Source organism: Nansenia antarctica (assembly GCF_963989245.1).
Source record: "Nansenia antarctica genome assembly, chromosome: 1".
Classification (NCBI taxonomy): domain Eukaryota; kingdom Metazoa; phylum Chordata; class Actinopteri; order Argentiniformes; family Microstomatidae; genus Nansenia; species Nansenia antarctica.
This window is the reverse complement of record NC_137674.1, coordinates 95,109,609-95,137,608: the sequence shown is the minus strand read 5'-3', so window position 1 is coordinate 95,137,608 and position 28,000 is coordinate 95,109,609. Positions and strand designations below refer to the sequence as shown.

General features: G+C 42.0%; 1 protein-coding gene across 1 annotated transcript; it reads right to left on the bottom strand.

The window, feature by feature from the left end:
* Positions 1-1,703: 1,703 nt before the first annotated feature.
* Positions 1,704-26,874, bottom strand: LOC308154498 (dynein regulatory complex protein 11; the record flags this gene model as incomplete). The annotated part of the gene is made up of 19 exons (XM_080527649.1): positions 1,704-1,823; positions 1,998-2,236; positions 19,619-19,796; positions 19,937-20,023; positions 20,449-20,648; positions 20,812-20,919; positions 21,371-21,453; positions 21,629-21,690; positions 21,834-21,920; positions 23,351-23,457; positions 23,897-23,972; positions 24,164-24,271; positions 24,420-24,504; positions 24,632-24,837; positions 25,076-25,147; positions 25,399-25,599; positions 25,781-25,900; positions 26,151-26,478; positions 26,864-26,874. 19 exons carry the CDS (start codon positions 26,872-26,874, stop codon positions 1,704-1,706), a joined length of 2,478 nt encoding a protein of 825 aa, XP_080383775.1.
* Between the last annotated feature and the right edge of the window lie 1,126 nt (positions 26,875-28,000).

The following is a 28,000-nucleotide window of genomic DNA, read 5'->3' as shown; positions in this document are numbered from 1 at the left end:
AATTATATTTGAAAATGATGTCACATAATTTGTCACTCTTAATCTGATAGATACATAAACATACTATGTCCTCCTCACAAAGCGAGTGTGAAAAGGAATGTCTGCTTTACATAAGAGCCTGACCAACTGTTTTCTGGAGAACTACTATGACACAGTTGATCGCAAATATTAGATTACTTGACTACTGGGGAGCAACTACCTGTGGCGTACCAGACCATTCAAACTAAACTTGTGGGTGCACAATTCAACCCAGGTTACTATTTCTGCTGGGAAGGATGGTCTAATTTTCTGTATACCCAACCAAATAGATATATGTACAGTATAGTATGTCTACCTAGCAGAAAGTCATTAAGAAAAGCAAATGCTTTGCTGTCTCTAAAACAAATAATTCCAAAGATGCTGCGCTCAAGGAGGATCTTCAAGTATGGAGGATATGATATTGATGGTATATATATGAACTTAAAGAAGTTATATATATATAGCCTGATGCTATGGGAACCAAGGCAATGCGAGGATGTGTTGAGTGATTGTAGAACTTGACAAAACAGCTGAACTCTTCCCATAAGCCTCGGAGTCCTCGTTTGGACTCCTCTATGAGTCTCACATTTCCTGTGGTCCTCGCCAGACAGACGTCTTAACCAGGGAATCGAGGACTGTCAAAGAAATCATTCTACTCACATACCTGTACATGTACACTACCTGGTTTTAGAAGTGTTAGTTCTATATACTGTATGTTAGCTACATAGGTAACTGAAAACATTTTTGGGGGACATTTAATAGCATATAGTATTGTAATCAAATAAACAAACGTATGCCTGGGAGTAGACACTGTCTCATATCAATCCATCAACTAGTGAATCACTGGGCCCTAGCTTGATGCAGGCCCAGCAGGCCCACAGCCCTACTGCAAGAGGATTAGATGTCCTTGACTGAGGGAAGTCTTCACACCTCTAATTACAGTGTGGCCTTGGGCTGACAACTGCACTGAGAGGGGTGGGCGCTTGTGACGACTACAGAAGGCCTTCGGTTGACATTCAGACTACTTGGCCCGCTTCAGATGGGAGTCAAGCTCTATGGAAGCGAGCATTTTTGTTCGAAACAAAAGAACAACAAAGACCAACTCCATTGCCATAATTCAAACGTATTCAAGCGGGTCATCCCACCCGTTTACAACATCAAACCAAAAAGGTTCAGCAAGAGAAACCCTTAATAACCTAGTATTCTGAAAATGGGTCACGAGACAGGAGTTAGCACCTTCCCTTATAGACTGTTCTAGAAGGCCCTATACAGTACGAGTTTGAGAGCTGTGGCATTGAATAAATCTACTACTGGATTTCAATTACAGATCTGGCATGCTTTGTCAGCGCATCATCAGTGTTTTCCATCATAGCAACAGCAGGGTTATAGCATGTCACTATCTTAGCTTATCAAATGGCTATTAAGTGGGATGTCCCTGCTCTCTAGCAGCAGGGGTCCTCTAACAGCTGACTGGCCATTGTGACATACTGAGCAGGAAATAAAAAAAACATCAACAGGAAATGGCATACATCATGTGACTTTATTTTATTTTTTTCATTTGTTTAAATGTCAAATAAAGCTGGTGTGTTAACCAAAAATAATGTGTTTTCATCCGAATTCACTTCAATAAAAGGCTTTATCTTAATTGTTGGATTTGTTTTCAAGATTTTAAAACGATAACGATTTTACTTTTTCCCTTTCTTTTTTCCATCTTTGCCTCCCTTTGTCGGTGCCTCCTCTTCACCCTCCTTTCCTGAGGCGGCCTTGGCTCGCTTCTTTCCCAGGGGAGTTTTAGCATACCAGTTCTGCAGAGACATCAACATGTTGTTACTGTTCACCATCAAACAACCCTGCCAAGGCTGTGACAAAAATGAACAAATATTCAACAGCAACAAGCTTTTTAGGGGTAAACCCCCCCCCCCAAAAACAGATAAAAAGTAGACTGTATGATAAAACAGGGATATGATTTTTCACTGTACCTTAAGGGCTTCCTCCTCGTCCTGAAACACAGGGTCGATCTTGGCCAGGTGGGCCACAAACTCGGCAGCGCTCAGGGGTCTTTTGTCCAACTGCTGGATGCGACGCTGTGTCAGGATCCTGCGCACCACCTGCACCATGTGACCCGGTGTGTAGCCGTCAGATATCTTGGCCAATGAGCTGAGGTCCAGGGCACTGGTCACCTTCCCACCGTTCTTCCTGATCAGCTGTCTCCACATGACTGGACAGACAACAGATGCATGTCACAAATCTGATCATTAGGACTTGGACTGTTGTCAATATGTACGGGTCTATGGTGTGTTTGGAAAGATTCAGCTTTCCTTTTTAGTAAGTAAGTAAGTAAGTAAAACTTTATTTATATTGCACCCTTCTCAGCACGAATGCACAGGGTGCTTTACATTTTACATTGTTTTGGTGTCTGAATGATCCATGAGATGATCATTGATCATTGATGATTGGTGCATACATACACACTACATACACATACATACACATACATACACACCTAACATTCTTACGTATACACACCTAACGTTCTTACATACATACACACCTAACGTTCTTACATACATACACCTAACGTTCTTACATACATACACACCTAACGTTCTTACATACATACACACCTAACGTTCTTACATACATACACCTAACGTTCTTACATACATACACACCTAACGTTCTTACATACATACACACCTAACGTTCTTACATACATACACACCTAACGTTCTTACATACATACACACCTAACGTTCTTACATACATACACACCTAACGTTCTTACATAAATACACACCTAACGTTCTTACATACATACACACCTAACGTTCTTACATACACACCTAACATTCTTACATACATACACCTAACGTTCTTACATACATACACACCTAACGTTCTTACATACATACACACCTAACGTTCTTACATACATACACACCTAACGTTCTTACATACATACACACCTAACGTTCTTACATACATACACACCTAACATTCTTACATACATACACACCTAACGTTCTTACATACACACCTAACGTTCTTACATACATACATACACACCTAACGTTCTTACATACATACACACCTAACGTTCTTACATACATACACACCTAACGTTCTTACATACATACACACCTAACATTCTTACATACACACCTAACATTCTTACATACACACCTAACGTTCTTACATACATACACACCTAACGTTCTTACATACATACACACCTAACGTTCTTACATACATACACCTAACGTTCTTACATACATACACACCTAACGTTCTTACATACATACACCTAACGTTCTTACATACATACACCTAACGTTCTTACATACATACACCTAACGTTCTTACATACATACACACCTAACGTTCTTACATACATACAAACATACACCTAACATTCTTACATACACACTTAACGTTCTTACATACACACCTAACATTCTTACATACACACCTAACATTCCTACATACATACACACCTAACATTCTTACATACATTCACCTAACGTTCTTATATACACACACCTAACATTCTTACATACATACACCTAACGTTCTTACATACATACACACCTAACGTTCTTACATACATACACCTAACATTCTTACATACACACACCTAACGTTCTTACATACATACACCTAACGTTCTTACATACATACACACCTAACGTTCTTACATACATACACCTAACGTTCTTACATACATACATACATACCTAACGGTCTTACATACATACACACCTAACGTTCTTACATACATACACCTAACATTCTTACATACACACCTAACGTTCTTACATACATACACCTAACATTCTTACATACATACACACCTAACGTTCTTACATACATACACCTAACGTTCTTACATACATACATACATACCTAACGTTCTTACATACATACACACCTAACGTTCTTACATACATACACACCTAACATTCTTACATACACACCTAACGTTCTTACATACATACACCTAACATTCTTACATACATACACACCTAACGTCCTTACATACATACATACACACCTAACGTTCTTACATACATACACACCTAACGTTCTTACATACACACCTAACGTTCTTACATACATACACACCTAACGTTCTTACATACATACACAGCTAACGTTCTTACATACATACATACACACCTAACGTTCTTACATACATACACCTAACGTTCTTACATACATACATACACACCTAACGTTCTTACATACATACACACCTAACGTTCTTACATACATACACACCTAACATTCTTACATACACACCTAACGTTCTTACATACATACACACCTAACGTTCTTACATACATACACAGCTAACATTCTTACATACATACACACCTAACATTCTTACATACATACATACACAACTTACGTTATTACATACATACACCTAACGTTCTTACATACATACATACACACCTAACGTTCTTACATACATACACACCTAACATTCTTACATACATACACCTAACGTTCTTACATACATACACACCTAACGTTCTTACATACATACACACCTAACGTTCTTACATACATACACACCTAACGTTCTTACATACATACATACACACCTAACGTTCTTACATACATACACCTAACGTTCTTACATACATACATACACACCTAACGTTCTTACATACATACACCTAACGTTCTTACATACATACACACCTAACGTTCTTACATACATACACACCTAACGTTCTTACATACATACACACCTAACGTTCTTACATACATACACCTAACGTTCTTACATACATACACACCTAACGTTCTTACATACATACACACCTAACGTTCTTACATACATACACACCTAACGTTCTTACATACATACACACCTAACGTTCTTACATACATACACACCTAACGTTCTTACATACATACACACCTAACGTTCTTACATACATACACACCTAACATTCTTACATACACACCTAACATTCTTACATACACACCTAACGTTCTTACATACATACACACCTAACGTTCTTACATACATACACACCTAACGTTCTTACATACATACACCTAACGTTCTTACATACATACACACCTAACGTTCTTACATACATACACCTAACGTTCTTACATACATACACACCTAACATTCTTACATACACACACCTAACGTTCTTACATACATACACCTAACGTTCTTACATACATACACCTAACGTTCTTACATACATACACACCTAACGTTCTTACATACATACAAACATACACCTAACATTCTTACATACACACTTAACGTTCTTACATACACACCTAACATTCTTACATACACACCTAACATTCCTACATACATACACACCTAACATTCTTACATACATTCACCTAACGTTCTTATATACACACACCTAACATTCTTACATACATACACCTAACGTTCTTACATACATACACACCTAACGTTCTTACATACATACACCTAACATTCTTACATACACACACCTAACGTTCTTACATACATACACCTAACGTTCTTACATACATACATACATACCTAACGGTCTTACATACATACACACCTAACGTTCTTACATACATACACCTAACATTCTTACATACACACCTAACGTTCTTACATACATACACCTAACATTCTTACATACATACACACCTAACGTTCTTACATACATACACCTAACGTTCTTACATACATACATACATACCTAACGTTCTTACATACATACACACCTAACGTTCTTACATACATACACCTAACATTCTTACATACACACCTAACGTTCTTACATACATACACCTAACATTCTTACATACATACACACCTAACGTCCTTACATACATACATACACACCTAACGTTCTTACATACATACACCTAACGTTCTTACATACATACATACACACCTAACGTTCTTACATACATACACACCTAACGTTCTTACATACATACACCTAACGTTCTTACATACATACATACACACCTAACGTTCTTACATACATACATACACACCTAACGTTCTTACATACATACACACCTAACGTTCTTACATACATACACACCTAACGTTCTTACATACACACCTAACGTTCTTACATACATACACACCTAACGTTCTTATAGTAAGGGCATTTTACCAGATATTTGACCAATCTGCGAAGTAAATCGTTACCAAGAAATTTCTTCACCAATGTGTTTCTAAAGGTGTGTAATAACATGTCCTAAAAGGTTGAAATTCAACTCCTGTGGGAAACCTCATAAAAAACTGCTCAAAGTTGGGTACCGATAACCGATTTTCGAAAATTCGAAAATGCTTAAATTGGACTTGAGTAACTTTTGAGGGGTCAAACTAGGCATTTTTCATGATTCTGAGTTGATTGCAAGCATGTATTTGTCACCAAGAGCACATCCTGGATGGGGGGTGTTTTGACAAGGCAATCCGTGCCCACCTCCTCATTGATGCAGCCATCTATCAGCACATCATGAAACATGCCTTCACTGAGGAGGAGCTTGGTGAAATGAGGACCTTAATGGAGAAGGTGGCTGATGGTAAGATGGGAGCCCGACACACAGATCCAGTAGTGGCACTGTTTGAACATAGGTTTGAAGAAAACTTCAAAAGACTCGCTGAAGGAGGAAGAACGCCTACACTCTGGGTGCAGTACCACCACATGGTAGATGTGATCAAGACCTTCATCCGAAGTGAGCGGCTTGCAGACCACAAGGGGCACCTGTCCTGCATTGCTACCAGGATGCTGGACATCTTTGCAGCTGCGGGCCATCATCAATATGCCAAAGGTGCACGGCTGTACTGTCAACTTATGAAGGAACTTGAAACGTTGCCTGCTTACAAAGAGACCATAGAAAGTTTCACTGCCCATGGAAACCATGTTGTCCGTTACTCCAGCCATGATTGGTCTGGCACCTGGTGTGACATCTGTATTGAGCAGACATTAATGAAGGCAGCCAAATCAGAAGGTGGACTGAGCAGAGGGAGGATGAGAAACAGTGATTCTGGCCACAAGTGCTGGGTGCTCACCCTCAGTCACTTCTCCAATGTCAACCAGTGCATGGAGGAAGATGTCAAGGAACATGCTCCACCCCACAGAGACCTTGCCAAAACACAGATGAAGCGAGATGCTGAAGCAGTTGAACTTGCCCTCCAATGGTTTGAGGAGAACAACCCATTCGACCATGATCGAGACAAGGAGATGTTTGTATCTTTCTCTACAGGATTCACAAGCACAGGAGATGACCCAGTCAATGCTGAGAGAGCAGCTGAAGTAGGGAGAGAGATGCAGATTAAGCTGGATGGACAGTCAGTGACATCGACCATGGAGGTGAAGTCAAAGGTACAAGCCCTGTCATCACTCAGAAAGATTCCCAAGATCAACGAGAAGAAGATTCACCTTGACTCACTCAAGTTGTTCAACCGACTGATCATTTTTGCCCAACGGGATATGACAGTTGAGACAAGCTTGGAGTATGAGCTGACTCCCGTCCCATTGTCCCTTTTCAGTAACAAAGATCAGAAAATGAACAAGGCGAACAAGGCAGGCTTTTCCAAGACTAGCCTGAAGGAGTTAACTGATCCACTTGAACTCACTAACCAACCCTGCTCCACTTTGGTGGTTGATGGCGGGTGGCTTCTCTACATGGTGACGTGGGAACAAGGTCAGACTCGGCAGGAGATTGGCAACAGTTACCTAAGCTACGTGCAGTGTCTTGGCCGTAACTCTCAAAGGATCATTGTGGTCTTTGATGGCTATAACAGATCGCCAAAAGATCATGACCACATCCGACGTACCAAGAAGTCATGCTGTGACCTCCAGATTCGACCGGATATGATACACTGGACACCAAGAGCGAAGTTCTTGGACAACACTCATAACAAGAGTGAGCTCATTCACCTCCTCTCTTCAACATTCAGAAAAATTCACATCACCGTGGAGCAGAGTGACAATGATGCTGACACTTCGATTGTGAGAGAGGCATTGGCTGCTGCTACAGATGGCTTTGTTGAGGTCAGTAACATTTGTGTAGGTATTTTACTTGCATTAGCTATGACTACTTTAAAAGAAGAGTTTTGACTATTTTTATATATTTTCACATAGTTGAACATGCATTGCATATCTTCTTCTATTTTCAGTTGCGGGCAGAAGACGCAGACGTGCTGGCAATGCTGGTGCACCATAGCTCAAGCACCAACCACCCACTCTTCTTAACCACATCGAAGGGCTCTTATGATGTCAAGAGGATCCGAGAAGCTCTCTCAGATAGAAAGAGACGCTACCTGCTCTTTTGTCACGCCTTCACTGGGTGTGATACGGTTTCTGCTATCGCTGGCCATGGGAAAACAACTCTGTTTGACAGGTAATAATAATAATATTATATCATAATGAAATATTTGTATATTGAAATATCTGAAACAAACCTTGAAGTGCATTCTTTTACAGGTTTTGTGCAGGGGACATCGACGAACATATGGACATCTTCCTTGACATACACGCTACCAAGGATGCAGTGATTCAGGCTGGTACTAGGATCTTCCAGTACATTCACCATGGGCCAGGTACTACTCTGGGTGCAATTCGATGCAACATGTTCTCGGGAAAGGCAGCGGCTGGGCTGATCAAACCAGAAACTCTACCTCCAACAGAGGGTGCAGCTGCACAGCATTCTCTCCGTGCCTACCTACAGACCCGGGACTGGATCCTTCTACAGAGCATGTCTCTGGACCCCAGTGACTATGGATGGACATTAGGTGTTCATGGTTATGAGCCAGTTCCAACCTTAGACCCCATGGCTCCCGACGAGCTACTCCAGTTCACAAGCTGCAATTGTAATGGAGATTGCAGCAACCGGCGATGCAGCTGCAAGAAAAATGCTGTCAAGTGCATCTCAGCATGTGGAGTTTGTAAAGGCATTACATGCAAGAATGGTATTCATGATGTTGTTGAAGAAGACTCAGACATTGACTCCTGAAGCATTTGACCTATGGTGGATCAGTATTTGCTCTGAGTATTATGCAGCTAATTTAAATAAATGTAAATGGAAAGGGGCGTGGCAGTTTCTCTACCAGGAAGTGGTCTTGGTGACAATTAAATGCTTGCAATCAACTCAGAATCATGAACAATGCCTAGTTTGACCCCTCAAAAGCAAAAAAAAAAAGTCAAATTTAAGCATTTTCGAATTTTCGAAAATCGGTTATCGGTACCCCAACTTTGAGCAGTTTTTTTATGAGGTTTCCCACAGGAGTTGAATTTCAACCTTTTAGTACATGTTATTACACACCTTTAGAAACACATTGGTGAAGAAATTTTTTGGTAACGATTTACTTCGCAGATTTTCATATGTTTCCCTTACTATTACATACATACACAGCTAACGTTCTTACATACATACATACACACCTAACGTTCTTACATACATACACCTAACGTTCTTACATACATACATACACACCTAACGTTCTTACATACATACACACCTAACGTTCTTACATACATACACACCTAACATTCTTACATACACACCTAACGTTCTTACATACATACACACCTAACGTTCTTACATACATACACAGCTAACATTCTTACATACATACACACCTAACATTCTTACATACATACATACACAACTTACGTTATTACATACATACACCTAACGTTCTTACATACATACATACACACCTAACGTTCTTACATACATACACACCTAACATTCTTACATACATACACACCTAACATTCTTACATACACACCTAACGTTCTTACATACATACACACCTAACGTTCTTACATACATACACACCTAACGTTCTTACATACATACATACACACCTAACGTTCTTACATACATACACCTAACGTTCTTACATACATACATACATACACACCTAACGTTCTTACATACATACACCTAACGTTCTTACATACATACACACCTAACATTCTTACATACATACACCTAACGTTCTTACATACATACACACCTAACGTTCTTACATACATACACACCTAACGTTCTTACATACATACACACCTAACGTTCTTACATACATACACACCTAACGTTCTTACATACATACACACCTAACGTTCTTACATACATACACACCTAACGTTCTTACATACATACACACCTAACATTCTTACATACACACCTAACGTTCTTACATACATACACACCTAACGTTCTTACATACATACACACCTAACGTTCTTACATACATACACCTAACATTCTTACATACATACATACACACCTAACGTTCTTACATACATACACCTAACGTTCTTACATACATACATACACACCTAACGTTCTTACATACATACACACCTAACGTTCTTACATACATACACACCTAACATTCTTACATACATACACCTAACGTTCTTACATACATACACACCTAACGTTCTTACATACATACACACCTAACGTTCTTACATACATACACCTAACGTTCTTACATACATACACACCTAACGTTCTTACATACAAACACACCTAACATTCTTACATGAATGAATGAATGAATGAATGAATGGTCTTTATTGTCATTGCTATAGTACAGGTACCAAACAACGAAATTTGGGAGGGGTGGCTCCCCTGGTGCTAGGAAAGAAAAAAAAACAAAAAAAACAAGAAGGGAAAGGAGCTGGTTTACATAAATAAAGGCTATGTACACTATCCACTATACTATACTGTACAGATAAGACGACTAGGGTTGTCATATTGCACATAGTGTTATTGCACATTCATTTAAAGTGTCGCAGTTTGCAGGCTTGAAATGTACACATTTGTGCCTCAGCACTACACCTGATTTTTTCAATCCAGCAGCTGCCATCAATCCGTCCAGACTGTCCAGGGCCCAGAACCTAGGTCTTTGCTGTGTTCAGGGCCTGGATGGCCCTGGGGTAGAAGCTGAGCTTCAGTCTGTTTGTCCTTGCGGCCATGGTCCTGTACCGCCTTTTCGAGGGCAGCCGGGCAAAGTGTTCGTACCCAGGGTGGGTTGGGTCTCTGGAGATCTTGGAGGCCTTCCTGAGACAGCGTGTGTTGTACAGCTCTTCCAGAGAGGGGAGGGGGGCGCCGGTGATCTTCTGGGCCGTTCTCACGACTCTCTGTAGCGCATTCCTCTCTGCGGCTGTGCAGCTGGAGAACCAGTTGCAGATGCCGTAGGTGAGGATGCTCTCCACTGCGCCGCGGTAGAAGGCCACCAGTATCTCCTGCTTGTTGTGTTCCTTCCTGAGGACTCTCAGGAAGTAGAGCCGCTGTTGTGCCTTCTTGATGGTGGCTGCTGTGTTGTTCTTCCAGGACAGGTCATCCTGCATGTGCACCCCCAGGAATCGGAGGGTTGAGACTCTCTCCACGCTCTCTCCGTCGATGAGCAGGGGCTGGATCTCAGATTTTTTCCTCCTGAAGTCCACGATGATTTCCTGGGTCTTTGACTTGTTCAGCAGCAGGTTGTTAACCTTGCACAGCTTGCTCAGCTGCTCTACCTCATCCCTGTACGCCGCCTCGTCCCCCCCCTGAGATGCAGCCCACCACGGTGGTGTCGTCTGCAAACTTTACGATGGAGTTGCTGGGGTGGACGGGGGTGAAGTCGTAGGTGTAGAGGTTGTAGAGGATGGGGCTTAGCATGCAGCCCTGGGGGGACCCAGTGCTGAGTCTGAGGGCTGTGGAGGTGTGGGAGCCCACCCGCACCCTCTGGGGGCGGTCGGACAGGAAGTCCTTGATCCATGCACATGTGGGGCCCTATTATGCACTTCATAAGTCTTAAGCAATAAGACGAGGCGGTAGATCTAAACTTAAGACGTGGAGGCGTGGTCAAGGCCACTTTGCTATTATGCGTGCGGTAGTGGGCGCCTAAAACCCGGCGCTAAGCAAAGAAATTAGTCATGGGTGTGTTTTGGGCGTCTTCTCAATCAACCCAATCAGCGTGCCAGGTGCCATTCCCTTTAAGAACCGGCTGCGTTGAGTCATTAGCGCTATGCTATTATGGAAGTCCTAAGAAGGAGGTCAGCGCGCTTCTCTGCCTCTCCCTTCTGAAATAAAGCATTTATACTGTGACCGTAATTGACGTCTTGCCGTGGAGCCACGTGCGTGTTCATGTGTGCCCACATGCATGCGCAAACCGCGGAGGCGCGCTCGTGTTTCAAAACGTGCATGAAGTCTAAACTTAAGAACTTTTCAAACCACTTCTTAGCGCTAGGAGCAAAGTCAGATCGCATAATAGCAGGGGCGCCTAGTGCACTTCATTAACATATGAACACTCCCACAATGAGTAATATATGCACGGGAGTATTACGTGTTATGTGTGGGCGCCTATCGACACCGGCATAATAGCAGTAGCGCGTATGAAGCGCATAATAAGGGTGGCGGTAGGTCTTAACCTGGCGGTGCGTCTTAATTAAGACTTAAGACGGCAAGTTAAGAAGTGCATAATAGGGCCCATAGAGTGTGATAGTCCCAGGTCTAGTAGTTTGGTCACTAGCCTGTCTGGAAGGATGGTGTTGAAGGCAGAGCTGAAGTCCACAAAGAGCAGTCTCGCGTAGCTGTTTCCCCTCTCCAGGTGGGATAGAGTGGCGTGGAGAGTCGTCGCGATGGCGTCCTCTGTGGACCTGTGGGCTCTGTAGGCGAACTGGTATGGATCCAGGTTTGGCGGGAGGCGTGTGAGTATGTGGGCCCGGACTAGTTTCTCGAAGCACTTAATGATGATTGGTGTGAGTGCCACCGGGCGGTAGTCGTTTAGGCAGCTCACCGTGCTTCACTTCACATACAAACACACCTAACGTTCTTACATACATACATACACACCTAACGTTCTTACATACCGGTACATACATACACACCTAACGTTCTTACATACATACACCTAACGTTCTTACATACATACATACACACCTAACGTTCTTACATACATACACCTAACGTTCTTACATACATACACACCTAACATTCTTACATACATACACCTAACGTTCTTACATACATACATACACACCTAACGTTCTTACATACATACACCTAACGTTCTTACATACATACACACCTAACATTCTTACATACATACACCTAACGTTCTTACATACATACATACACACCTAACGTTCTTACATACATACACCTAACGTTCTTACATACATACACACCTAACATTCTTACATACATACACCTAACGTTCTTACATACATACATACACACCTAACGTTCTTACATACATACATACCTAACGTTCTTACATACATACATACACACCTAACGTTCTTACATACATACATACACACCTAACGTTCTTACATACACACCTAACGTTCTTACATACATACATACACACCTAACGTTCTTACATACATATACCTAACGTTCTTACATACATACATTATGCAGAATAACTATTCAGTCAACATCCTTTAGATAGAAACGGTGCTAATTGACTGCAGTTCAACTAGATAACTTTGCTAAATTCAGCTATTTCAGTAGGCACTCAGGTAAAGCAAACACCAATAAACAAGTGTATTAATTCATAAAAATCCATCTATCTATATTGCTGTGGAAAACCTGAATTACACATATTTTCTATAAGTTCGGAATGTCTAATTTGAAGTGCTGTATAGTGTAATATTATTTTGTATTGAGTGAGTGTCACAAGCGTCTTGCAATATGGAATTGCACATCGATAGTGCCGTACTCCACACATGACATAGTAAAACGAATATGTTCTCCACGTAAGGCTTGCTGATATGTTTGTTTTTTAGCAGAGGGGAGTATGGACAACTACTAATAACGTGTTTTTTTATAGGATATATTTCAACAGACATAACAAATAATATTATTTGTTCATAATTATAATATAATATATAATTATATTATATTATAACCTGCATTACAGAGGGGATTGAAATTCTGCTATTTAAAGGAGCAAGGCGTAACTTTGTTGGAACACTGCCACCTCTGGCCGTGCGGCGAAATTCATTTTGAAGTTCCAAACAACAACTTCCTCCCAAAAGTAATTATACATAATATTATAATAGACTTGCATTGTCAGACATTAGCTGTTGTGTTTCTGCATATGCACACGATTTGAAGAGGAAGCTACCAGATACAAAAAAGGTGACATTTGTGAGTCAATGAGTAGGACACTCCATTTTATTCCCAAATACTTAAGTATTTTTTGCTTAAATTATACTATTATAAACTATAATATTTCAATTAAGTAATTTTACCCATAAAAAGATGAGGGAGCACTTACTGTTGCTTAAATACTTAATTCAGTTATGAAGATCACATAATGTAAAGGTCAAATACATTTACATTTCATTCACTGCTGGTGGATGCTGCTTTCCCTCATTGTCTTACGTTAGTAAGCGCTACAGTTGCCTCTGCACTAATTACGCATGTAATCGTTGGTGGTTGACTGACCATCTAGCCCAGACCTAGGCATTGCATGCGGCCCTATGGCTGTCCCTGGCTGGCTCTGTGTGAGGTAAAAAAAAAAGTGTTTTCATAATAATAGAAATAACGTAAATAAGTGTAGGCAATGCGTCCAGAACAATTGCATTGCTTTTATTTTGAAGCCGACAATTTTATTTTCAATTAACGTATGTGCGTGCGTGACTATGTTATGGCGCTTTTCCACTACCGTGCCGACCCGTGCCGTACCGGTTTGTTTTGCTTTCTCCACTGCCAACCGAGCAGGGCCGAGCCGTTTTAGTTCTCGTTTCAGAGGGGTAGCGAGAGGTACTTTTTGCCAGGCTGTGTGTGACGTGTGACGCTGCAGATTGTTGATTGGTCAATGAAAATCGTCACAACATCGTCATTCCATGTTCAGAGTTCATCCTCAACCGCCATTTTTAAATACCACAACAGATTTCGCTCTCGGAAAATGTCACTTACTGTTTCTGTAATAACTTATTAATAAAGATTTGAAAAATTATGATAACCATCTTATTATCTTAGTTTAATGTCATTTCAATGCATCATAGTCATTTCAATGCATCATAGATCGCTATTATGGCGATGTGCTGTGCCTATGCTAGACATGCATTGTCGGTGTGTGTGCACTGCTTTTATATCACAAAATGTACATTTGATAAGTAAAGGTAAGCTGATGCAGAAGGGTTAATGCATGAATGAATGGACTTTATTGTCATTGCTACAGTACAGGTACCAAACAACGAAATTTAGGAGGGGTGGCTCCCCTGGTGTTAGGAAAAAAAAAAAAAAAAAAAAAACTTTTAGAAAAAGAATAAAATCACAAGAAGGTAAGGAGCTGGTTTACATAAATAAAGGCTATGTACACAATCCACTGTACTATACTGCACAGATAGTCAACTAGGGTTGTCATATTGCACAAAAGTATTTTTTCACGTTATTTAAAGTGTCACAGTTTGCAGGCTTGAAATGTACATGTTTGTGCCTCAGCACTAGCTGCCATACAATCCGTCCAGACTGTCCTGGGCCCAGAACTTAGGCCTTTGCTGTGTTCAGGGCCTTGACGGCCCTGTGGTAGAAGCAGTTCTTCAGTCTGTTTGTCTTAGCGGCCGGGGTCCTGTACCTCCTTTTCGAGGGCAGCCTGATAAAGTGTACGTGCCCAGGGTGGGTCGGGTCCCTGGAGATCTTGGAGGCCTTCCTGAGACAGCGTGTGTTGTACAGCTCTTCCAGAGAGGGGAGGGGGGCGCCGGTGATCTTCTGTGCTGTTCTCACGACTCTCTGTAGCGCGTTTCTCTCCGCTGTTGTGCAGCTGTAGAACCAGTTACAGATGTCGTAGGTGAGGATGCTCTCCACTGCGCCGCGGTAGAAGGCCACCAGTATCTTCTGCTTGTTGTGTTCTTTCCTGAGGCATCTCAGGGTGTATAGCCGCTGTTGTGCCCTCTTGATGGTGCCTTTTGTGTTGTCCTTCCAGGCCAGGTCATCGCGCATGTGATGTCCCAGGAATCGGAGGGTTGAGACTCTCTCCACGCTCTCTCCGTCGATGAGCAGGGGCTGGATCTCGGACTTTTTCCTCCTGAAGTCTACGATGAATTCCTGGGTCTTTGACTTGTTTAGCAGCAGGTTGTTAACCTTGCACAGCTTGCTCAGTTGCTCTACCTCATCCCTGTACGCCGCCTCGTCCCCCTCGAGATACATGCTTTTGTTATTACCCGTTTGGACTATTGTAACGGTCTCCTTTCTGGTCTTCCGTAGAAAACTATTGGCCAGCTGCAATTAGTCCAAAATGCAGCAGCGAGAGTTTAACCAAAACAAGCAGAAGAGCTCATATAACTCCTATTTTAGAGACTCTACACTGGCTTCCTGTTAAGTTCAGAATAGATGTTAAGATCCTTCTGCTTGTTTATAAAGCTCTCACTGGCACAGCACCAGAATATCTGAAAGACCTTTTGCTAGTATATCAGCCCAATAGAGCTCTCAGGTCTTCTGATGCTGGCTTGCTCTGTGTACCACATGTACAAAAGAAGAAGATTTGGTGAGGCTGCATTCTGCCAATGCACTGCCAGTTTACATTAGGGATGCAACCTCAGCAAATTTCAATAAGTTAAGACAAAAAACCTTCTCCCCAAAAAATATTTTTAATATTGCCTTTAAATGACTAAATAATGAAATTATGATTATAATGATTAAAGCACTTTGAGCTGCAACGTTCGCAGGAAAAGTGCTATACAAATAAAAGTATAAAGTAATAATAAAATAAGAATTGGCCGACACCAATTCAATTCCATCCTGCGTCTAAATAACATTAGGTCTAATTGCTTACGAATAACATAAATGACAACCCCTGATTTTGTATGTATATCAAGGAAGGGTTAATACAGACCTGGGCATTGTATGGTATGGCTGTCCCTGGCCGGCCCTGTATGAGGTCAATATTATAATTTATTTTTTTCATAATAATTGTGAAGAGTGGTCGTGTGATTCGACACCTCGTCGCGCTAAAAGTAGGTAAAGAAACATTGCGCGTCTAGTGTTAAGGCTTGCTGATATGTTTGTTTTTTAACAGAGGGGATTTGGACAATTAACACTAATAACATGTTTTTTTTAATAGGATATACTTCAACAGACATAACAAATTATATTATTTGTTCATAATTATAATATCATATATAATTATATTATATTATAACCTGCATTACAGAGGGGATTGAAATTCCACTATTTATTTATTTTTAAAATTGTGACATACATTCTTTGCCTTATATGGTCATCATGCTGATGGAATGGGTGGTTGCTAAAACAATATTTCATAGACAAGCTGCATCTTTTAAGTTTTTGAAAACAAACTTCAATGATGAAAGTCATTGAACTGAAACTTCAACTCCAACTGTGTTCTTTTCAGGAAAGACAGAAAAGTTACATTCAAACCACAAACCTTGCTGGTGAAATGCAGTCGTGCAATACTATGAATTCCAACGCCTTCCAGTTCTACAAGTCTCAGACTGCTCTTTCAGGCCTCTACTCCACTGTTGCCAGTGGCGAGGAGCCCCAAAGTGACTCTGACTCTGACGACTTATCAGGTAAGGGCTAACCTTTATTTTCTCCCTTATCTGCTAATCTTTGTTATTTGGTTTTGTTTGTGTAAGCAAATTATTCATACTCTACATGCCTGTCCTGTTTGGTCTGCAGCTTGGGGCTTCTTTCCTGCTGGGCCAAGAGTAGGGAGCCCTGCTAGCAGCCAGAGAGACCATTTGCTTTTGGAGATCACCCTTCTTCTATCCCGGCTCTCTGAACTTTCTCTCTCAGATCGACCTAGAGCGGACCCTCTGCCTGGCCCCAGCAACCCTCAGCCTGGCCCCAGCAGTGCTCGGCCCAACCAACACACGAGAGGCAGGGACTGGGTAGATGGACCAGTGGTCCAACCAAACCGCAAGAGAGCCAGGCCTGGCCCCAGCAACCCTCTGCCTGGCCCTAGCAACCCTCTGCCTGGCCCCAGCAACCCTCTGCCTGGCCCTAGCAACCCTCTGCCTGGCCCCAGCAACCCTCTTCCCAACCACAACAAGAGAGGCAGGGACCGGGGAGACGGACCAGTGGTCCACCCAAACCGCAAAAGAGCCAGGCCTGGCCCCAGCAACCCTCTGCCTGGCCCTAGTAACCCTCTGCCTGGCCCCAGCAACCCTCTTCCCAACCACAACAAGAGAGGCAGGGACCGGGGAGACGGACCAGTGGTCCAACCAAACCGCAAGAGAGCCAGGCCTGGCCCCAGCAACCCTCTGCCTGGCCCCAGCAACCCTCTGCCTGGCCCTAGCAACCCTCTGCCTGGCCCCAGCAACCCTCTGCCTGGCCCTAGCAACCCTCTGCCTGGCCCCAGCAACCCTCTGCCTGGCCCCAGCAACCCTCTTCCCAACCACAAAAAGAGAGGCAGGGACCGGGGAGACGGACCAGTGGTCCACCCAAACTGCAAGCTACTCAGGATATGAGACCATGGGCCCTATTATGCACTTCTTAACTTGCCGTCTTAAGTGTTAATTAAGACGCACCGCCAGGTTAAGACCTACCGCCACCCTTATTATGCGCTTCATACGCGCTACTGCTATTATGCAGGTGTCGATAGGCGCCCACACATAAGACGTAAAACTCCCGTGCATATATTGCTCATTGTGGAAGTGTTCATATGGTAATGAAGTGTACTAGGCGCCCCTGCTATTATGCGATCTGACTTTGCTCCTATCGCTAAGAAGTGGTTTGAAAAGTTCTTAAGTTTAGACTTCATGCACGTTTTGAAACACGAGCGCGCCTCCGCGGTTTGCGCATGCATGTGGGCACACATGAACACGCACGTGGCTCCACGGCAAGACGTCAATTACGATCACAGTATAAATGCTTTATTTCAGAAGGGAGAGGCAGAGAAGCGCGCTGACCTCCTTCTTAGGACTTCCATAATAGCATAGCGCTAATGACTCAACGCAGCCGGTTCTTAAAGGGAATGGCACCTGGCACGCTGATTGGGTTGATTGAGAAGACGCCCAAAACACACCCATGACTAATTTCTTTGCTTAGCGCCGGGTTTTAGGTGCCCACTACAGCACGCATAATAGCAAAGTGGCCTTGACCACGCCTCCACGTCTTAAGTTTAGATCTACCGCCTCGTCTTATTGATGAAGTGCATAATAGGGCCCCATGTCTCAAGAACTCAATTAGGACATGAGGACTTAAACATCCCATTTATCTTTCAATGTATCATTCAATTTAATTTAAGAATGAATTTGTTATATTTTAATTGCAATATTATTGACTTTGTGTTGGCTCTTTTAGAAACATAAGTAAGTATTTGTTGTAGTATTTTAAAGTAGTGTTATAAATGTAATGTTTGAATTCTAAATAAACATTTTAAATGATCACTGACTGCTGTTTTTGTTACATAATGTACTGTGTCCATTACTTTTTGTATTATTGAGATTGCAATATCGATAGTCATACAATATATTGTGCAGCCCTAGCCTAATAGCCGCTACTAAACTGTATTTGAAGTTTCTCTGAGGAGATTGTCATTTTAATACCTTACTGTGTGTCTCATACATACACACCTAACATTCTTACATACATACACCTAACGTTCTTACATACATACATACACACCTAAGGTTCTTACCGTATCTTGCTCCGTAGTTAGGGCGTGGTATGAGGACAATCTTGCTGTACACCTTACACAGGGATTTGAGGTCTGTACTGATTGGATCCTGCGTCGTTCCCACGACTAGAACACGATCTTCCCCTTTGATCGATTTCAAAATCTTGGGCAAGTCTTTCTTCAGACGTTTGGGATCTAGCTGTGTATATAAGAGCATGAGAACATCTATCAAACGTTTGGGATCTAGCTGTGTATATAAGAGCATGAGAACATCTAACACACATTTGTTCTGCATGATAGAAAATTATCACCAGCTGTTAACAACCAGGTTAGGGTTACCTCTTTCTCCTCCTTGGGCACTTTCTTATAAAACATCTTCTCTGCATCTCCGATCCACACCACTGAGGGCTGCATCAGTCTGGCAACCTACGGTACACATACAATTAATTAATTAATTTATGGAAAAACCACTACATAATGATAAATGTTATTGAAATTGTTTTAAATTAAAAATTATTATTTTTTAAATACTAATTCTCAAAATGCTATCTCAAAAGGCAACTTGTGAGCTTAGAATTATATAAGGTTCTATCTCCGTTTAGGGTAGTTCAGAGATATTGAGCGTCAAAGTTTTTATATTCCATTATGTTTTGTGAGATGGAACCTTTGTATTTTATGAATTACTAACTCAAAAATGTCAACATTAAAAAAATAACACCACACAGGCATTAACAAACACCTAATGGATCAGATTATGTAAAAAAACTACATTTTGACAAAAATGGAGATAAAACCTTATAATTCTAACGTCACGAACTGGTGATGTATTTCCTCTGTGGTTAGTGCGTTACCTTGAACACCATGTGGAGCATCATGGCGAGGCCAGTCTTCCCCGGGTACTTCCCTGCCAGGGTATTAGGTGAAAGGTCAAACAGGTTGGCACCGGTCTCCTGGCAGATGGCATGGACCAGCATCTTCTTGCCCACGCCCCCGGGTCCAGCCAGCAGGATGGCCTTGACCAGGGGAGCTTTCTCGTGGACCACCTGAGAACCTGCAGACAACATTCACATTACAACCTTCACTCACTCTCAAAACAACTGTCTTTTTTGGGTACAATAATCAGCAACACCAGCTATTTCCAGTACACTGCTTGCCCAGCATATTGTTGTTAAGTATTATGAATCGAATTGAATATACTGTGATTGCCAACGTACCTAAAGGTAAGACGGCGTACAGAGCTAAGACCTGCCGCACGTCAGACAGCGAAGGCATGGGCTCAATGTCAGTTTGTCTTAAGGTGGTCCCAAGGTAGCTGTAGTCACCTGGGGGCAGAGGAGAATGAAACTGTGAAACTGAGAAACACTAGAGAAGGATTAGTAAAGATACAAAGCAAATATAAACAGACAAATAGCAGGATATTTACTCATGTAGGAGACAGGGTAAGCTGGTGGAGGTAGAAATCAGAGGATGGGCTCAGTGTAACGCATGGAATGGAATGAGGAATTGTATCAAACATGTGTTTGATGCCATTGTTTCATTCCACTCTATGTACTATTGTTTCATTCCACTCTATGCCAGACGAGGGCAGCATTTGCACACTAAATCAAGCCCAATCCCCTAACTACAGTACAAACACAACCTGTGTGTATTGGCTGTAGCATACACTATGTGTGCTCAAAATGAGGACACAGATTTGAAAGTAACATTGATAAAAGGACAGATAAGGAGGCTGGTGATAAATGGAAAGAGGGCACACTTGACAGTAAATCTTACCTAAGTAATCCTGCAGCTTAACATTATCTGCCTGTTTCAACAAGCCCTGTTCCACCAGCTCCTGATACAGAGACTCAATACTCCTATTGGATGTGAATACAGCATTGGTACTTTTCAGTATTTTGTTCTGTATTCTTCATAGACTGTACAAAGAAAAAATCACTTCATGATGTTTTGCTGACATTTTTAAAAAAAAGAGCCTCCTACATTTCAGTCGTAGGGTTAGGGTTAGGGTTCTAGTGATGATTCTGACCTCACCTTTCAGCTGTCAGATCTTTCTCTTTCTTTTTCTTTTTTTCACTTTTCGATCCCTTCTTTTTCTAAGAAGCAAAAACAAAAGGCATCAGAACATTTCTCAACTAACCTCGTATAAATCACTTAACTCGACTAAAATATCAGCGGGAACAAATAGTCATTTATGTTGAAGATCGATTAGATGCTAGTCTCTCTCTGGTTTTGTTACCTTTGAGCCTCCCTTTGCTTTGCCCCCTTTGTCTCTGTCCACAGCCAGTCTCCAGTTGGCTAGCTCCTGTCTGATCAGCTCGTCCACCTGAGTCAGACAGAGCAGAATCACTGAGTAGACAGCACCGTAAAGCAGACTACCTTACACCAAGGCAGCAGTGAGACAGGGACTGGCCACTGGAATGCTGCATGCTGAATCAGCTCAGTCTCATTGTTTTACTGATTTCTTTCTTTTTTAAGTTATTTTTTCTGAGTGGGGCAGTCCCACTCATATTTTTCATTTTATTGACAGATACAGTAGAGATTTAGACAGGGTGAGAGAGAGAGAGAGGAGGGATGACATGCAGGATATGTTCCCGGCCGGAATCGAACCCTGCAGTTACATGGTCGACGCTTAACCCGCTACGCCACCTAAGCGCCCCGTTTTACTGCTTTACTCCCTCTACATGACTGTACCTCCGAGCACCCCTCAAACACAATCATCACATTTGCTGATGACACAACGGTAGTGGGACTGATTTCCAACAATGATGAGACAGCCTACAGGGATGAAGTCCATAAACTCATAAGACGGTGCACATACAATAACCTTACGCTAAACATTAAATAAATCATCATTAACTTCAGGAGATACAGGGTGGATCTCCCTCCCCTAACCATTAAAGGAGAGGAAGTGGAGAGGGCCCACATAAAGTTCTTGGGGACCCACATCACTGAGGACCTCGAATGTACAGCCAACTCCACTGCACTGTTAAAAAAGGCTCAACAACAGCGGCTCTATTTCTTAAGGACACTCAAGAAAACCAACTTGTCTGCTGAGCTGCTCGAGGTCTTTTATCACCGCTCTATCGAGAGCATGTGAACCTATTCCATCACAGCATGGTACGCAAACTGCACAGCAGCTGAAAGGAAATCCCTCCAGAGAGTCATAAACACTTCCCCGAAAATGATTGGACTTCCCCTGCCCACACTGGATGACATCTTCAGGACGCGCTGCCTCCGCAGAGCGAGCAGCATCCTGGAGGATGAAACCCACCCCTCTCATCACCTCTTCTCTCTGTTACCATCTGGTAGGCCATACAGGGCCTTCAAAGCACGCACCTCCAGGATGCAGAACAGCTTCTTTCCTAGAGTCATCACCCAACTAAATAAACACTCCCCCCCCCCCCCCTATTGCCACCACATCCGCTTCATCAGAATAACCAGGACCTTAAGTGCAATATGACTTTGGCTACCAATGTGCAATTTTTGATGCTCTGATGTTCTTAAATGCTGCTTTTTATACTTCCTTTTAAATTATTCTTAATGTGAAATATATGGGTGTATGTGGTACATGAATGTTGTGGTGTGTACTATGTGTATGCAGGTATTGTTTTTAGGTGATGCATAACACATTTCGTTGTACTGTTTGTGCAGTGACAATAAAGCTTTCTGATTGTGATTGTGATTGTGGCTACAGTACAGTACCTGTACCTGCCTCACATCACTACTGTACCGTGAGCAGAGCAGTCGTCTCACCTGCAGTCTGATCTCCACCTCAATCTCTTTCCTCTTCTCCTCCTTGATCAGCTCAGCCTCGTGTGTCTGGCTGAAGTTCTTGAGCTCGTTGCGATTCTGCCACACCTCTATCAATGGAAAAAGTACCTATTTTCAATGTTCATCTATCTCTTCGATACAATTTAAGAAAGCAGGACAATCCCAGAATAAGATTCTATTTTAGCTTATTTACTTTCCTTTTTTTTTTTATTCTGACCTGAAGGGTATTATGTTGTATGACCACGCTAACTATTTGTGCTGTTTGTGTTGTGTTTTTCTTGAAAGAAAAAATATGAATTGAAAGAATTCCAATCAATGGAATTCATCAGCCAAATATGTAGCTGCCACTGATGTTACTGGTCGGGGTAGTGGTGGTCTAGTGGATATTGAGTTGCAGCTGGTGATTGGAAGGTTGTGAGTTCAAATCCCGCCTGGAACACCACCACTAGCGTACCCTTGAGGAGTAAGGCACTTAGCCTTAGCAAGGATGTAGCACTTAGTAAGGATGTAGTATTCCACATATCTCACCGGCAAAGGTCTTGTGTCCAACTTCCAGTTCTGACAGGAAGGCAGAGGGCAGCATCTTTAACCCTGGTTCCTCCTCCTAGGGTCCAATAAAGAAACAGATAAAGCCACTGGGTACTAGACACTGAGTTTAAATAACATAATACGTAGGCTGATTGCAGACTGAATCAGATCAAATGCATCTTACCCCTAATAATTCATTTCTAAACAATGATAATGTACTGTAGAACACAATGAAATTAAAGTTCTTTGCACAGTCTGCAAACCCACCTCATCACCCTTTCCCTTGTCTTTCTTCCCTTTGTCCTTCTTTTCTTCCTTTTCTTTCGGCTTTTTGTTGGCTTCATCCTCTTCCTTTGCCGCAAGTTCCTCCATTAACTTAAACAAGACCACATCCACATTGTATAAACCATTCTGAATGGGAGACTCTCATAACCCTTAAAATATGATCAATATTATCTAGAATATTATGTTTTACTCTCAGTCTCAACATACACCACAGGTTTGATTCATTGGAGAAGGATACCTGTTGAGGTGTTTTCTCAGCAAAGATGAGCAGCGACCCTCCATCCTCTTCCTCTGGGTAGTCAGGAAATGTTCCTGTTGCATCACTAATAACCAAACACATTACAAAGTCTTATAAGGTACAAATATATATATATAAAAAATCAAATATAATGGTTTTGTATGGAAAAAATAACCCCCAGTCACAACAACCCCTTGTTATCTCTATCTTACTGGCATTCAATGAACCACTGGCGAATCTGGTCCTTCATGGTCTCTCTCATGTCAATCCCCTCCACCTCTCGTGTTCTTTCTGTGGTGGCCACGATGGATTTCTGGTAGTCCTCTTCATGCTCCTCCTGCTTCTGCCGCCGGCGGGCTTGGTTGGCCTGGGCCACCCCTGTGGCAGGGCAGGGCTCGGTGTGTCTCGGCTCCATGGCCTGAGGGATAGGGGAGAGCGGAGAAGGGAGAAGAGAGAGGGGACGGAGACACACACAGATACATGAAATGATTCTATTGGTACAGTACTATTCAGACTATTTAATATGGAATGTGAAAGCAAAGCTACAGCTCCATCTATTGGTGGTTCAGTCTAATGAATGTCATGAAGTTATGAAGGTACAACAATGTAAGACAGACAGAAAACCAGCACAGAACATGACAATTCATTTGACTCACCATGCCCAAAAAAATCATCTCTTCCTCTCGCTCCTTCTTGGTTTTTTTCCTCTGAACGTAGCCCCTCCACACCTGGAGAAAAACAGAATGTGCACTATGAATGAATCCTCAATAGATTAGAGTACAAGCAACAACAGCCGTGTTAGACCTCTAAGTTCAGCTTTAGGAGTGTGTGTTTCAAAACATGTTCCACCAGACCAGTGAATTAGCATACTACAGTATATGATATACCTTCATCATTCACCTGGCTATTGAGACCTATGATATGAGATGGTTTGAGGATATGTGAAGTGAATTGGCCAGGCTTGTTGGCCCTGCAGTACCTTTTGGATGCAGACTACAGCAGTGTTGATGGCAGCTGCCCCCTGTGAGGACAGGTCCCTGTCCTTATCCCTCCTCTGCCTCTCCTCATCCCTCTGGATCAACCTCATGAACTTTGCCCTCAGGCGCCCCTGCCGAGCCCTTTCAGACGCCTGTATGATCTTGATGGCCTCCTCCAGATTCAGAGCCCGCACTCCTACAGGCTGGGGGTCAGCACAAAAGGTGGTAAACATGTTTATTCTATCTGAATCGCTTATAATGACAGCAACAAATGTATTGCAATTTTAGTCAACTGCAGTTTTGACATCTGGGTTAAACTAGTATAGAGGTTGCATTTTATTTTTCTAATGAATGTTTGAGGGGGAACTCTACTAGCTCACTCACTTTGGGTCTCTCTACGACCTCCATCAGGTTGAGGATATTAGAGAGCATCTTCCCTCTGTCCTGGAGCACTTTGCTGCGTTCACTGATGAAATATCGAGGGATAGGGATTTCAAGGTCCTCCTATGATCGAACCAAAGACATGTACAGTACCTCAGAATCAGAAACAGTGAACCAAATTCAATCCTTAATTACTGTAGATTACACCACCACCATGAAGAGGAGACATGCCCATTAATGAGTCAAATGCTAACTAAATAACATTCATTGACATACAGTAAAGTCGTCCCCAGGCTCGAAAGAGAACCGGTTGGTGGACGAGATTACACACTCAGTATAAAAGTTTCACTTGTACGACATATAGACGACTCACAGGTGTGAGCTTCAAGTCTTGAATGACATCGTCCATGTAGTGGTACTCAGAGAACTCTGCCTCCACCATCTCATTCTTCAGCTCCAGCAGCCTTCCCATCACTCCATCCAGCACCCCCCGGATGACACGCCTCTTCTGGGGGTGCACCACCTGGTCGTAGGCCTCCTCCAACTGCCTAAAGATCTGCAAGTAGCGCACGTAGAGGGTGGCCAAGCGCTGGAAGAACACCACCCTGTCCTTCTCAGGACGAGGGGGCTGGGCTGGGAGCTCCTGAGCCAGAAGGCTGTTCAACTCTACTTGGGCATCAGCCCACAGTTTGTTGTATGTACTAAGAGAAAGAAACAGGTCAATGATGACATATTATTTTTCAAATCAGCTAAAGTAGCCTTCTTGGGCTATAGCCAATGCTATGAGCTATCTAGCAATCATTGAAGTCCATTGCTGTGATACTAGCAAGAAGACAATTAAATATGAAAAATGATGATGTCCCCAGTCTTGCTCTCAATCCTCTGGTCACCATTATGTTTGATTCATTTTGAACATTATTTCAGTCCCAGTTTTTATCTTGCACTACTAGGCTCACATTAGCAAACGTTACTTCTACATTTCAACAGACAGGTGCACAGGCTCTGGAGTCTGGGCGCGGTTGCTTCGCGCTTACTAATCGCGCAAATAAGAAGCTAACCTAGTCGTAGTTAGCTAGCTGTACTAACCTGTGAGACATGATGGATCTATTGCAAACCAAAAAAAGAACCGAAAGCTTTGTTCTGTAAATGTCTGATAACTAGTCAAAAGGATGTAGCTTATTATCTTATCTTATCTTATCTTAGCTTAGCTTATCTGTTTGTACAGACATAGTTAGCTGGCTTGGTCAATACAGCCAGGCCAAACACAACTTTATCCGTTTGTGTCCACCTCTGTCTCCATAGTAACGGTGACTGTAATGTTTCCGGAAGCAGCCCACGTGGGATCCTGGCTCATCCCACCGATGCACCTGATCATTTGTTAACAATAGTTGGAAATTCGAACAAATTGCGAGAGAGATAATTAGAGTGTCTGAAAATAAAAATAACTGTCTGGAACTGTAGAGCAAATTTCGTTCATCATTGTCATGCCCAAAACAGGTAAGTCTAAGTTAAGACCACCAGATGCCGTGCTTTCTTCGGGATATCGCTCAAGATATCTGACTATTTGACGAAATGATGATATGAACACTTATTTGAACACTACGCCTGTAGGCAATGATAATGATTTTTCCTACTCTATGCTGTATGAGTATGGATAAATGTGTCTGTCTCTATAATCATGGGTGTTGTTACACATTTTGAGGGGAGGAAATTTAGCTCATCATCATCATCATCATTTTATTTTATTTATTTAGTTTTTTTGTTTATTTGGCAGTGACAGTGTATCAAAGAATGCACCAGAATTAGCCAAGAAGGCTAGTTTTCATCCGTAGTCCCTGAACAGCTTAAAAGTTATCATTATAACTTTAAGACGTTTTGACAGGAAGACCTACTGGGAGAGTTTTGTAATTGGGTGTTGAAGAAATGCTTTTGACGGGTGTTTTTTTATTTTTTATTAAAGGAATTCTATATCCTCAAAAGACACATGAAACATTTTCATTGGTTGGTTTTTATTGATTTTATTGATGTTATTATTATTGTTATATGTGTTTGTAATTATGTGGTAAACAAACACTATCACCAGGTCGCATGATAGGCTAACTCGTAAATTAATTCATAACTTTCAGACAAACTCTCACTTTCAGACAAACGCCTAAAACAGAAGGGCACACCCATTCAATAACTGCAATGAATTGTGTACGCTAAATTGTTATTTAAATAAAT